The sequence below is a fragment of the Myotis nattereri genome (assembly GCF_964212035.1).
Source record: "Myotis nattereri genome assembly, chromosome: 2".
Classification (NCBI taxonomy): Eukaryota; Metazoa; Chordata; class Mammalia; order Chiroptera; family Vespertilionidae; genus Myotis; species Myotis nattereri.
Window position 1 is genome coordinate 164,350,442 of NC_138076.1, and position 14,125 is coordinate 164,364,566.

At 48.2% G+C, this 14,125-nt stretch overlaps 1 protein-coding gene across 1 annotated transcript; it reads right to left on the reverse strand.

Annotated features, from left to right (window-relative positions):
* Positions 1 to 1,156: 1,156 nt before the first annotated feature.
* Positions 1,157 to 14,102, reverse strand: LOC308512684 (keratin, type II cuticular Hb5-like; the record flags this gene model as incomplete). Its single annotated transcript, XM_081082282.1, has 9 exons — positions 1,157 to 1,308; positions 1,974 to 2,005; positions 3,387 to 3,607; positions 6,146 to 6,271; positions 6,509 to 6,673; positions 7,557 to 7,652; positions 8,638 to 8,698; positions 10,123 to 10,331; positions 13,680 to 14,102. The coding sequence occupies 9 exons, from the start codon at positions 14,100 to 14,102 to the stop codon at positions 1,157 to 1,159; spliced, it is 1,485 nt and encodes a 494-aa protein (XP_080938408.1).
* Positions 14,103 to 14,125: the final 23 nt, after the last annotated feature.

The window sequence follows — 14,125 nt, forward strand, 5'->3', positions numbered from 1 at the left end:
ATTTTCTTATCTGTAAAATGAATATAATAATACGGCTGCTGTGACGATTGAATGACATGTGAGGTGTTTAGCGGCTGCTGTGAACAAGCTCCCACCTCTCCCCTTTTCTACCTTTGTCTCCACCACACCCAGCCTGCTGTCCTAGCCTGTCTGGCAGAAGAGAAATGCAAAGACGAGCCTGACCCTATGAGAATCTGGTGGAAAGTCACCTCCACAGTCAGAATGACCTGACCTCTATTCCCTCGGCCCACATGAACCAGCAGCTCTCAACTTTGGTTCTTACAGGAGTCACCTGGGAGCATGTTTAATTCAGAGTTCTGGGCTCATCTCTGCCTCCCCCGGCCCCCTCAGACCCTGATATAGGTTGTGGTCTGAGGACCACACTTGAAGAAACACGAAAACAATCTGGAATGTGGGGAGGGGAGGAGAGTAAGAAGAAAGATATTAATGTGGTTACTAGCAGAAAGCCTTTAGCCTTCCACGTTTAATCACACACATTAAAAGACAGAAGGAACCATAACATGAATCACCCAAATACAATAAAATCCAAACCACCAACAATAAAAATCTCAGCCAATTAGCCTCAGCCCATCTTTCCATCCTGACATATGAATAGTTGGAGGACACTCTAGGAACATACAATCTCTCAGATCAAGTGAGGGTCTCCCAGAGCCCCAGTTGCTCTCTCCCCATGGGCCCCTCAACACTGAGGAGACATGCACAGTCCCTTATCAAGGGCAAAGCCCAGTGGCTGCCCACACACTGCCATCCCTCTACCTGGCTCCCTTCCCAGAGGGCCTGGCACATGGTCAGTACTTAGGAAATGTCTGCTAACCTGAAGTTAGTTGGGGTGGGGTAATGGGGGGGCAGGAGAGAGTGACTAAGCAGTTTATATCAAAAAGCCTATAAGTCCTTTTCCTGGACCACAAGGAGGAAGGAACCAATGGAAATGGTAATAATGCCAAAGCCAGGATTTGCACTCAGAGTAAATCTCAACTCTGATAGGAAAGAAACTGGAGAGTTAGTCTGGGTTCCCAGTCAGGGGAAATTACCAAACTGACATTTGGGCCAGAGAGAAAAAAGATTTCCCCCTCCTGCTCCCCACCCTTGCCCCTATCAGACCTAGTCCATCCAAAGTCCCAGCCTCCACCCCTAGCTATGCAAACCGCACAGATCTGGCGCTGGAACATGCCCCTGCTACAGAAGGGGGGCAGAGGGCGCTGCTGCTGAGGGCCATGCCCCCCAGGCCTTGAGGGAGGGTGGCATTGAGGTCTCCGCAGACCACACCGCCCTGGGAACGGCTCACACCTGTGGATGGAGACACCAGGTCAGAATTCTGTTATCCTAGACATGGTGTGACCCAAAAATTTTTTGGAACCAATAATTAACTCTCTTCACACTCCAAGGGACCAGCAACATGAATCTTTTAAACCCACTGCCATTTGCTTCTTGAAGGAACTGGGTTAGCAAATTGGACACCTAACTCTATTTGAACCAAACTAATGTTGAGATGTGTTAATTCAATTTTTGAGCAAAATCTGATGGATCACAGTGGAGGAATCATCTAGAAAGATGGTGTTGGAAAGATGAGGAGAACAGATAGACACCTAGACTAGTTCTGTGTACACATTGGATTATTAAACAGAAAGATTTGAGAATTGCCTGTAGTGGCTCCAAATGATCGAATAGACATCTAGTGTTTCTTCTTATTAAAACATTGTACCACTTGAAAAGTATTCTGTGTTTAATTGCAAGACTTAGGCTATTTTTGTAGAACCAAACAGATGTTCCAGATGGATCCATGTATGGTTCAAATATTTTGGACCATCAATTTGTCCAGATCCCAGAGACCTCAGCTACTACCACCGTTCCCTGTGCCCCTCAGACAGAGGTTCGGTCACTATTTAGGTGCAACCTAATATTAAGACTGTTGACACCCAAAAGAACCATGCCCACACACAACCCCAACTTACAGATGTTGACTGAGCTCATGCCTTCACACAGCCTGCAGGGGAGAGGAGAGAGTGAGCATTAGAACTGAGCTCCCTGCCCTTGCAGCAGACCTATTATCCATCCTGAAGCAGGGGCTGGGGGCATGCTGCCCACCCACTGCAGACAGCACCAGTGTTGGCACTGCTTCCTGGGATCCCTAAAGGACAGGTCTATGAAAAGGTCAATGGCCTCAATATGCAAAGAATACACTAAACCACCTTTTAAAACCTTGTGTGTTGGGAAGCAGCACATTATTCATAATATGATTGAGTTATTAACACCTAGTACATTAATGATTACTATCGTAATGAAAGTGTCACTCTGCAAATGCCAAGTGCTCCACAGAATGCTGGTGAATGGGTTGTGTTAACAGTGCAAAGGAGGAGGTAGCTCTAGTGCAGGGGTGGGCAAACTTTTTGACTCGAGGGCCACAATGGGTTCTTAAACTGGACCGGAGGGCCGGAACAAAAGCATGGATGGAGTGTTTGTGTGAACTAATATAAATTCAAAGTAAACATCATTACATTAAAGGGTACGGTCTTTTTTTTTTTTTTTTTACTTTTATTCATTTCAAACGGGCCGGATCCGGCCCGCGGGCCGTAGTTTGCCCACGGCTGCCTAGTGGCTTCACCCAAAGTCCCGAGGAAATGGACAGAAAAGTTTACCTGCTGGGTCAAGCACGGTGCAAATCCAGCAGCCTGGCCAGCGGCCTTGGGTGCCACTCAGGTCAGATTTCTAACACTGACCATGTTAATAAGGAGCCTCTGTGTGGGTGCAGCCCTGCCTGGCTACCCTGGATAGAGATACTCTTATTCTAATAACCAGCACTACTTGTGCTTACTATGTTCCATTAACTCACTTAATCCACGCAACAGCCTTAAGTGGTGGGTTTTATGATTACCCGTTTTACAGATAAGGCCTGGGGGTTCATAGTTAGTAAGTGTTAGAGCTGGGGTTTGAACCCAGGAGATCTGGCTCACAGCCTGTGATCTTAACCTTGTATACTCTCCTCCCCAGTGCAGCCTGTTTCTCCCTCCAGTGGACCCAGCTAAGAGGCAGTAATGATGTGACCACCTCAAGGCTAGAGGCCCATGCACCATCCCAGGTGTAAAGCCACACTGCTCCCTCCCATGCAGACTTCACCTGCCCCCAATTCTTGGTTCAAAGTCAGCACAGCCTGGTACCATTTTAGCTTAACCACTAAGTAACTGTGGTCTTGGACCAGCCCTTTCCCCTCTTTGGGCCTCAGTTTCTCTATGTTTAAAATGGGGAAGTGTCTGGACCCCATGATCGCTAGAGTATTTCCCTGTTTGAGCGGCCTGGAGGATTGTAGCCTAGTGAGGCACTCTCCCAGCCTGAGTGGAGATGTGAAGTGACCCTGAGCCCATACTCACCGGCTCTCCTCGCCCTCCAGCAGTTTGCGATAAGTGGCGATCTCCACATCCAGGCCCAGCTTGGAGTTCATGACCTCCTGGTACTCCTTGAGCAGGCAGGCCATGTCCTGCTTGGCCTTCTGCAGGGCGGCCTCCAGCTCGGCCAGCTTGCAGCGGGCATCATTGACGGCCGCCTCGCCCTGCTGCTCCGCCTGGGCTACAGCGGCCTCCAGCTTGCGGCGCTGGGGGAAGGAGAGGAGGAAAGGAGTTTGAGAAGAGGGCAGGCTGTGGGGACCCTGGTGGGTCTCCCACACCTTGGTCATCCTATTTTGCCTCCATTCAAAATGGACAAATTTCTAATTAGCCAGGAAGGGAAATAATAGCCATTTGGAGCTTTCTTCCTTTGTTTTTGTACCACTTTATTGTAAAACTCAAACCCATGGAGAGCCATTAGAGGGAGGAAATATTAGCACTAAAATAGGACTGATAATTAGTAATATTATTTATATTTGTTTACTGTCATTAGTTTACAAGGCGCTTTCACAGTTGTTATCTTATTTGACCTTTAGTGACTCTGTCAGCTTGTCAGAATAGGCCTTGCTATTCCATTATGCAGAAACTCATTATGAGACTCAGAGAGGCTATGACTTGCCCTAAGCTACCCAATTAGTTAGTGCCAACCCCAGGTTTTCAGAGACCACTGTGCAGGTCTCATTCTTTGAGATCAGCATGCTGAAAGAAGTTCCCATTTACAATGCCCAGCACACTAACTACAGCTTCTTCCTCAACCCACCTAAGAAAGCAGAAGGAACTCCTACAACTCACCACTCAAAAAACACACACAAATCAACCTAATTACACAGTTGTAAAAATGGGTTAAGGACCTGAATAGACATTTCTCCAAAGAAAACACAAATGGCCATCAGGTATATAAAAAACAAAACAAAAACAACAACAAAAAAACCCAGTTATCATCATAGAAATGCAAATCAAACTATGAGGAACACCTCACACCTGTCAGGATGGCTATTATTTAAAAAAACAAGACAAGTGTTAGTGATGATGTGGAGAAATTGGAACCCTTTGCACACCATTAGTGGGAATGCAAAATGGTGCAGCTGCTATGAAAATAGTATGGAGGTTCCTCAATAAATTAAAAATAGAACTACCATATGATCCAGCAATTCCACTTCTGGGTATCTACCCAAAAAAATTAAAATCAGGATATCAAAGAGTTATTAGCACTCCCATGTTCATCACAGCACTATTCGCAATAGCCAAGATGTGAAGACAAGCCACTTGTCCATGGGGAGATGAATGGATAAAGAAAATAAGGTACGTACATAAAATGGATGCCATTCAGCCTTTATACAAAAAAAAAAAAAAGGAAATCCTGCAATATGCAGCAAGATGGATGAAACTTGAGGACATTGTGCTAAGTATAACAAGCCAGACACAGAAAGACAAACACTGCATGGTTCCACTTACTAGTTTATGAAGTATCTAAAATAGTCAAATTCAGAATCAAAGAGTGAATGGTAGTTGCCAGGGCTGGGGAGGGGTGGGAAAATGAGGAGTCACTAATGCTCAGACATAAAATTTTAGTCAAGCAGGATGAGTAAGCTCTGGAGATCCAAGGTAGAATATCCTACCTTAGTCAACGACAGTATGTTATACACGTACATATTTTTAAAAAGGGTCGATCTCATGCTGTTCGTACCACAATAAAATAAATATTTTTAAAAGCATATCAGAATGCAAGTATTCTTCTCTAATTTCACTTCTGAAAAGTAAACCATTCCCATATTTTATTACCTCAGCTATTAAGAGTAACAAATTACTTGTGATACATCTTACACAGAGAATGAGAACAGCCTACAGAAGGGTGGGGACCGGAACTGAGCCAGGTATATGTGGGAACTCAGCATTATGATAGAGGTGGTAGCACAAGCCCGTGGATAAAGAATAGATTAAGTGATATAGTTTATTGCTACAGTGTATGTAGATAATTTTAATTAAAGCCCTACTTCCTGTATATACAAAAAAAATAAAATCCAGATGGATTAAAGACCTAAATGTGAGGGGTAAAACTCTACAACTAGCCGAGGACAAAACATAAGAGGATACATCTATGACCTCACACTTTCATAAGTATAACCCGTAAGGTAAGAGGTCACATCCAAGTTAAAGATTTTTTTTCTTCAGTAAAGGGCACCAGAACAAAGCAAACAGACACGTGACAGATTGAGAGGAGAGTAATTGAGGCATGTGTAACTGATTAAGAGTTACAATCTGGAGAGAATGGGCAAAAGAATAATGCAAATCGCCAAGAAGATGGAAGTTTCAATAGAAAAATGGGCAGATGATATGAATAGGCAATTCTTAGCAGGAGAAATACAAATGATTAGTAAGTGTATGGGGAGACATTCAATGTCACCAGTTAACCAGAGAAGTGAAAATTTAAATTCCAATTAGCAGGGATTGAAGGCTCAAACCCCAGTGGGAGGTGTGCAGGAGGCAGCTGATTAATGATCTCTCCCATCATTGATGTTTCTATCTCTCTCCCTCTCCCTTCTTCTCTGAAATCAATAAAAAAATTTTTTTTAAAAAAAATAGATAGACCAATCCTCTTCCTACAATGTTTTGTGCACTGTGAGTCCTTCAGATGCAGGTGGTTAAAATACAAGCCTCTCCAAAGATAGCAGGAGCCCCTCGAGGTAGAAGGAAAGCAGAAAGCAGATCAGAAGCGGCAGGTGTGCTGAGTTCTCAGTGTCTCCCACCTGCTGCTTGGCATTCTCCACCTCTGCTGTCAGCCTCTGGATCATGCGGTTCAGGTCGTTGAGCTCATCCTTGGTTCTGCGGAGGTTCTCGCCCTGCTGGGTCACTGTGGCCTTCATCTCCTCACACTGCGGGTCAGGAGACAAACATGTGGAAACTACCAATCACCAGGTGGCTGGAGGGTGTGCTGGGAGGTCACTGATCCCACCCAGCCCAGATCAGCTAGCCTAGTCTTCTGCAACAGCCCACCTCCTTCCCAGCTCTGAACCTGGGACCGCAGCTACAGCCCCTCTGAGTGCCTGGGTACATTTCCCAGAGAAGCTCCAGGGTCATGGTTTGTAGGGCAGCCCAGTCCTCCAGTTTACCTTGCTTTGGTACCAGGACTCGGCCTCGGCCCGGCTGCGGCTGGCCACGTCGTCATACTGAGCCTTGATCTCGGCCACAACTGAGTCCATGTTGAGTTCCCGACTGTTGTCCATCTTGACCACCACCGAAGTGTCAGAGATTTGTGACTGAAGGACATAGATTTCCTGTAGGAGACAATAGACAGGGCCCTCAGCTCCAAATCCCCTTCCCATTCCTGCTTCTGCAGGTAATCAAAAGCACAGTCCCAACTTGGAAATTTTAGAAATAAATTAGGAAACTTCTGACAAGTCAGAAAAATGTTAAGTGTAGTTTCTTAAAAATATATATTTTATTGATTTTTTTTACAGAGAGGAAGAGAGAGAGATAGAGAGTTAGAAGCATCAATGAGAGAGGAGCATCGATCAGCTGCCTCCTGCACACCCCCCACTGGGGATGTGCCCACAACCAAGGTACATGCCCTTGACTGGAATCGAACCTGGGACGCTTCAGTCCCCAGGCCGACACTCTATCCAGTGAGCCAAACCGGCTAGGGCTTAAGTGTAGTTTTAAGAGAAAAAGGCTGGAGACTGCACCATAGCTTCAAGGTAGTGAGTAAGGTGGAATTCCATCAATGCTGAGATCAATAGGGGCAGATTTCTAGGGTCAGGAATAAACTGAATTACTATGTGTGAAGCCTAAGCTCTCCAGATCAGTGGTAGCTTTATGTATAAATCCAACCAACCAGATAATGGCCAGATTTAGAGTCCTGAGTTTCTATAATAATTATTATTATATATAGAGAGAGCTCTATTATCAAATCTCTACTTCATGTTGTGCTGTGTGGACAGGCAATGAATTATATAGTCTTTCTAATCATTTTAAAGGAAGGCCATCATCCATTGTCATTTTAAAAGGAGGCCTCAGTCACAAAAGGAAAGGATGTTGAGATCCTAGACAAGTAAGGAACGAACAACTTTCCCTAGAACCAAGGAACCAGGACAGCCCACACCCCAGGGAAACCCTCTTGTCTCTACTCTCAATTGCTCTTCTGGAGATGGGGAGACTCACCTCCTCATAGAGAGCCTGCAGGAAGTGCATCTCCTCCTTCAGCGCCTCCACATTGGCCTCCAGGTCCGCCTTGCGCAGATAGGCGCTGTCTATGTCCTGGTGGGGAAGACAGGAGAGAGTGGGCGTGAGCCACTCAGTGCCCTTGCACACTGCACTCTCCCGTGGGCCCTGACACCGCCTCCTGGCCCACCCCTGCCCCTGCTCATCCAACCTGCAATTACAAGGCACTTTCAGAGTCCTGGGAATAGGGCCTTTGTTATCTGCCACTGCCTTTACCTCCCTTCACATAAACATCAGTGAGGCCACAAGGGATAGGAAGTGAAGAGAAGTCTGCCCCTACAGACTTTTCATTTCCTCCAGAATTGGGGGTTTTGATTAAGCAAATAGCCTAAGATCAAAACCCAAAACCGCAGGCTACTGCCACTGAGCCAAACTGGCCCTGGAGCATGACCCTGAGGTGGCCACAGAGCCATGGTGCACCTCCCCAGCAGGTCATCCTTGGCACCTAAGTCAGGCAACACCCAACCCCCAAGTAGCTGACCTTCCTGCCTGACACCAAGGTCAAGCCTCCATGGCAGATTTTTACCAGCCTTCTCTCTATTCTGTGATTACTCACAGATAAGGTGGCTGGTGAGCACGTTATTTGTGAAACTATGTAAGTGTTCACTTCAACTCACCAACTTAAAATCAAAGGGAGATCATTAGCAGTTTTTCTTCTGTTATGTCATCATCTGCCATTGCCACAGCTCACAAAACCACTAGCAAGCTGAGAACCCACTGGGAGGCAATGTCTACATGAGAGTGAAATGGATTTAAAAGTGACCATTGCAGCTAACCAGGGAGTTTACAAAAAGTCAGACAGCAGTATGATGAGGTTTTCCTTTTAAGAAGCCTGGTCAATACAGTCTGGGTTCCTGCATGGGGGCCAAGAGACTTCCAAAGCCAGACCAGCCTCCATTGGTTGGGGAGACTTGAGTGCCTTGCCACCCCAGCGGGATTGGCATGACCTTGGCAAGATGCCCAGTCTCATAGACTCACCATCCAAGAGTTAGCTGCTTGCCGTAGGGAAAGAGTCACTCACCTTCTTCAGCACCACAAACTCATTCTCAGCCGTGGCCCTGAGGACCACCTCTTCTTCATACCTGAGGAGAGAGAGCACAGCTGAGGGCTGTGGCCGGCTAGTGAACCCTAGGTTTTCAAGACTCTCTGGATCTGCCCTTGACTTTCTGGGTGCCTTGGGAGAAGAGGCTAGCCTCTCTGGACTTCTATTTCCCAGACATAAAGAACCCACCAGAGGACACTGAACATGGAGTCCAAGTCCCTGGTTTCTGGTCTAAGCTTGGAAGTGAGGTCCCTGCAAAACCTCAGGCAAACCATTTACTCCGCCTGCAACTTGGGTTCAATTGCCTGGTAGGCAGTAAGGCACTCAGTAGGTTTGTGGGATAAATGAGTGACAGTTGCTCCAAGGAGCCCTACAACCCTAAAATTATACAAAATATAAAGCTCCATGAAAGCCATTCCCATGACGTTCCTTTCCCCCTCCCCCAACATCCAAGGACTTGAAATACTGGGAGCGACCCGCTCTGCCCAGACTGCTGGGGGCATTTCCACAGTCCTCCTCCACCAGCCTTTGGTTCTTTCTTGCCCGTGAGGACTTATCCCTGGAGCAGCCCTGCCCGAGCCAACAAGGGAGACCAGCGTTCCCAGAGCACGGTTTTCACAGCTTTGTAATTACAGGCAATTAGGTTCCTATAAACTCCGAGCTCTGTGATTACTGGCCCACACACTCCTAGAGTAGGAGACAGACTTTGGCACCTGCAAACAGAAATGTGTCTGCGTTTGCATCCCCCCAAAGGAAGTGAAGACCCATTGCTGGGTCCATCTGATGGCAAAACCTGACCTTCCAAGACCAGAATTCCAATTAGAATGACCAGAGCTGCTTATGTCAAAATCACCTTTCAGTCTGTCCGTGTCTACCAGATGAAGTGGGGCAAGTTAAGTGATCCAGCGAGTGAAGCTAGATAATGGCCAAACTAAACAAGTCAGGTTAAAATAAAAGATTTACCTGGACCTTTGAATTGTAGAGCCTTGCATAACAAAAGCCTAATGATTTATCTGCAGCATCAATAAAAGAAGTATCCAATTTCATCAGATATCCTTAATGGCATCGGTCTGATCATTTTCAAGAATTCTCTTCCAGGATGTTTCCTTTCCACCCATCCTGGTGCCGACTGCTGTTCCCATGTTCTGCTTTCCAGCCCTGTTGACCATGGTCCTCCTGTTTCATTTGCTCTCTCTCCATCTCTGGGTCAGTCTGTGCCCTGGACGGGTGCCCCATCCCTCCCGGCTGGGGGCACCCCTTCTCTCCAGATTGTTGCTAGGTCTCCAAGATAACCTGCAGGAGCTGGGAGCCCAGACAAGACGGAGCAGACTGATAATGCAAACCATCTGATTGGTAGCCTGAAAGGACCCTGAACTTCAACCATGTCTGCCTCCAGGATAGTTGCATTGACCCAGCCAAGACCTACCCCATTCCTATAACCACCCCTGGCCCTGTCATGCTTACCTCTTCTTGTAGCCCTCCAGCACCTCCTGCACGTGGTTGAGCTCTGAGGCCAGCCTCCCGCTGTCGGCCTGCACACACTCAGCCTCCCGCCTCAGTGTCTCCATGTAGCCATTGAACAGCGGCTCCAGGTTGCTCTCGCAGCACTTGCGGTTCTGGTAGAACTGCCACTTGGTCTCCAGCAGCTTGTTCTGCTGCTCCAGGAAGCGCACCTGTCGCCGAGGGTGAAGAAAAGAGACTCAGTGGGAAGTCTAAGGAAGTTTCTGGTCCCCCAGAACTCTCTCTGCCCTTTGGGATGGCCCCTGACCTGTAGCAGCTGCGACCTTCCCCCGAAGACCAAATCATTTACAAAGTCTGAAAGTACAGTTCCCAACTGTTCCCCGAATAACTTCCCCTCCCCCCACCTCCCAGAAAGAGCACACAATTTATTTGTGATTTGTTTATTCTGCACAGAATAAAATAACATCTGATCCTGAAAAAATGCCACAAACCACATGTAGTAGGTAAAAAATGGCCCCTCGAAGATGGCCACTCCCTAATCCCTGGAAGCTGTAAATATGTTGCATTACATGGTAAGAGGGATCCTGCAGATGCAATTAAGGTTACAGACCGAAGATCAGGAGCTTATCCTAAACTATCCAGTAGTTGGCTCCCACAGTAGTTGCCTTTCAAAGTGGAAGAGGAAGGCAGAAGGATGAGAGAGATGCCCAGAAGAAGGAGGCAGAGGAGAGAGTTCAAACAGGAGAAGTGAAGCATGCGACCACTATCACCAGCTTTAAAGATGGAGAAAGGTCTATGAGGCTAGGAATACGGGCAGCCCCGGAAACTGAGAACACCAGCCTGTCAATCAGCCAGCAAGGGAACAGGGACCTCAGTCCGAACACCACAGGAAACTCAGTTCTGCCAGAAACCTGGATGTCCCTGGGAAAGGGCCTCCAGAAAGAAATGCAGCCCTCCTGCCGGCTTGGTTTCAGCCTTATGAGATAAATGTATGTTGTTTTAAGATGCTAAGTTTGTGGGCATTTTTATGGCAGTAATTTTTATTTTTTTAATTCTTTATTGTTTAGAGAATTACATATAGTATTACATATGTCTCCTTTTTCCCCCATTAACCTCTCCCCGGCCACCCCCACCCCCCAGCACATGCCCATACACCCCTAGTGTCTGTGTCCACTGGTTATGCTTATATGAATGCATACACGTCCTTTGGTTGATCTCTTACCTCCCCCACTCCTTCCCCTACCTTCCCTCTGAAGTTTGACAGTCTGTTTGATGTTTCTCTATCTCTGGATCTATTTTTGTTCATCAGTTTATGTTGTTCATTATAGTCCACAAATGAGTGAGATCGTGTGATATTTATCTTTCTCCGACTGGCTTATTTCGCTTAGCATAATGTTCTCCATGTTCATCCATGCTGTTACGAATGGTAAAAGTTCTTTCTTTTTTATAGCAGCGTAGTATTCCATTGTGTAGATGTACCAGTTTTTTAATCCATTCATCTGCTGATGGGCACTTAGGTTGTCTCCAAATCTTAACTATTGTAAATTGTGCTGCTGTGAACATAGGGGTGCATATGTCCTTTCTGATTGGTATTTCTGATTTCTTGGGATACATTCCTAGAAGTGGGATTACTGGGTCAAATGGCAGTTCCACATTGAATTTTTTGAGGAAACTCCATACTGTGTTCCACAGTGGCTGCACCAGTCTGCACTCCCACCAGCAGTGCACGAGGGTTCCTTTTCCTTATGGCAGTGGTTTTTAAATGCACTCACCATGACCCTCCCTCACTCTGACTGGAGTGCAGGAGCCTGGAGGGGGAACCCTGGACCAGAAGTTAGGAGATCTCTCACTGCCTAACTCCGCCACTGGCCGAGCCACAGTGCCTCATTCTCTCTGAGCCTCATGGTAAACTGAGGCAATGAGAACACATCAGCAATTTACACGGGCAGCCCTCAGGCCCTATCTGGCCCAGGGCATGTGCTATTTGGCTGCACACTGTTTTACAAAAATCCGATTAGCTGCTAACATTTAATAATTGAGTGTCTTCAGGCAAGAATCTGGATTTCCCTGACCTTGACGAACCGGATGCTTGGGTAATGCTGGGCCTGTGTTTGGAGTGAGAGGCAGCAGCTGCCCCTGTAGGTGGCACACCTCTCAGCTTGGCTTCATTCACCAGGCACCGTGCAGCTGCCAGCCCTAAATTAGGTTCTCCTCTCAAGTCCTAAACTTCTGGGAGAACAAGCTGGTGTAAAGCAACTCTCAATGAAAAGGACCCCAAACCCCGACTATCCAAAAGGCATCTACCTTGGGTCTCCACATGCAGGCCCAGGTCGGGAGGGCAGCTCTCGGGCCTGCCTGATCTACAGGCTTAAACCCACCACAGCGATGCACTTTGCACACCTGGAGTTCATCCTGAAGGAAGAACGCTGGAAGGAGGCAAGTGGCTGTCAGGAACCCCAGGGAAGGGATTGACCCTCCCCAACAGAGAGTGGTATACCTGGGTGATGCCCAAAGGGCCACATGCAAAGATCCCTTTCAAGTCTGCATGTTCAGGGTCCTCACTGTGCTTTTGCGCAAATTAGGAAAAGGTGCCCCTTCAGGCAGATGCAGCCTCTCCCAGGGCACACAGCCTGGCAAACAGAGCAAGGGCTGGAATTCAACCTCCCCCTCCCCCATCTTAGTGGGTGTCCCTAAGCAGTGAACAACCTGCATGGCCCCAGGGTCAGCTTCTATGTGCTGATGGGAGGGAGCCAGGAGCGTGCTAAGAACGGATGCCCAGCACCTTCCCTTGCAGATATGCCTATTGCTGATGGTGCTTGTTTGAGAGCAAAGCTCCCACCCACAGCAGCCGGTGTGCATCTTCTAGTGCCGGGTGTGCACACCACTCAGCCCTGGAAGATGAGCCTTTCCTCCCGCGCACTCCAGGGGCTGTGCTCCCCCAAAGATCAGATTTCAGGCTCCCAGAGGGGGCGTCACTGGGGCAAAGGAAACTGAAGCTGTGTATCCAGCCACAAGGAGAGCTCTGAAACTGCAACATCGGGAAAGTGCAATTCAACAGCCCCTCCTGGGCCACCCTGAAGTCTCAACTCACTGTTGTTCATCTGTGGAAGTGTTGGGTGGGGGAGGGTCCCTGGGGCAGAAGTCCTAGGAACTCCCAGCCTTCTGAGGATGTCCCTATAGGAAAGCAGCTTCTGGCCCCTCTCCCTGCTGGGGATGGGTCAGACACTAGCCTACGCAACAGTGCCCACCCCATCCACCCCACACTGTGTGATGGCCAAGATCCAGAGGATGGGGCCCAGACACACATGCACTCTTGCTGAGCAGGGTATTAGCAGCAATGCACCTGCCTGTTCTGGCCAGTGGTTTCGCATCCATTATTGCAATTTTGACTCTCAAGGCAACATGTGAAAACTGACATCCTGATTCAGCCACGTTCTCGAGGCTACATGCTCATCAGTAGCAGGGCTGGGACCCTGAGAATTTGAGCCCAGCCAGTCATTGGGTTCCAAGTCCCTTGTCCCTTCCTAAGCCATTGCCCAGGGGACAACCCACAGACCCACCTTGTCGATGAAGGCAGCGAACTTGTTGTTGAGACACTTGATCTGCTCCTTCTCCTCATGCTTCACGCACTGCGCGTTGGGGTCGATCTCCAGGTTGAGGGGCGTGAGGAGGCTCTCGTTGACTGTGACAGTGGTGATGCAGGGCGGGCTGGGCCCACAAAGGCCCCCTGCTCTGTAGCCAAAGTTTCCTCCGCTGCGTAGGGGGCGTGCACAACTCACTGCGATCCGCGGGGACCCCACTGCACACAGACTCCGGCTGCCAAAGCCCCCGAGGCGCCTGTAGCCAGGGCCCCCAGGACTGCCCCCTCGGTAGGCCATGGCACTGGAACAGCTGTGAGCCCCCGGCTTGGGCATGACGGCAGAGCAGGAGCTAAAATTCCTGACCCCGTAGCCAGAGCTGATGCGGTAGGACCGGCTCGCCATGCCTCTGCTCTGTGGGCAGTGCC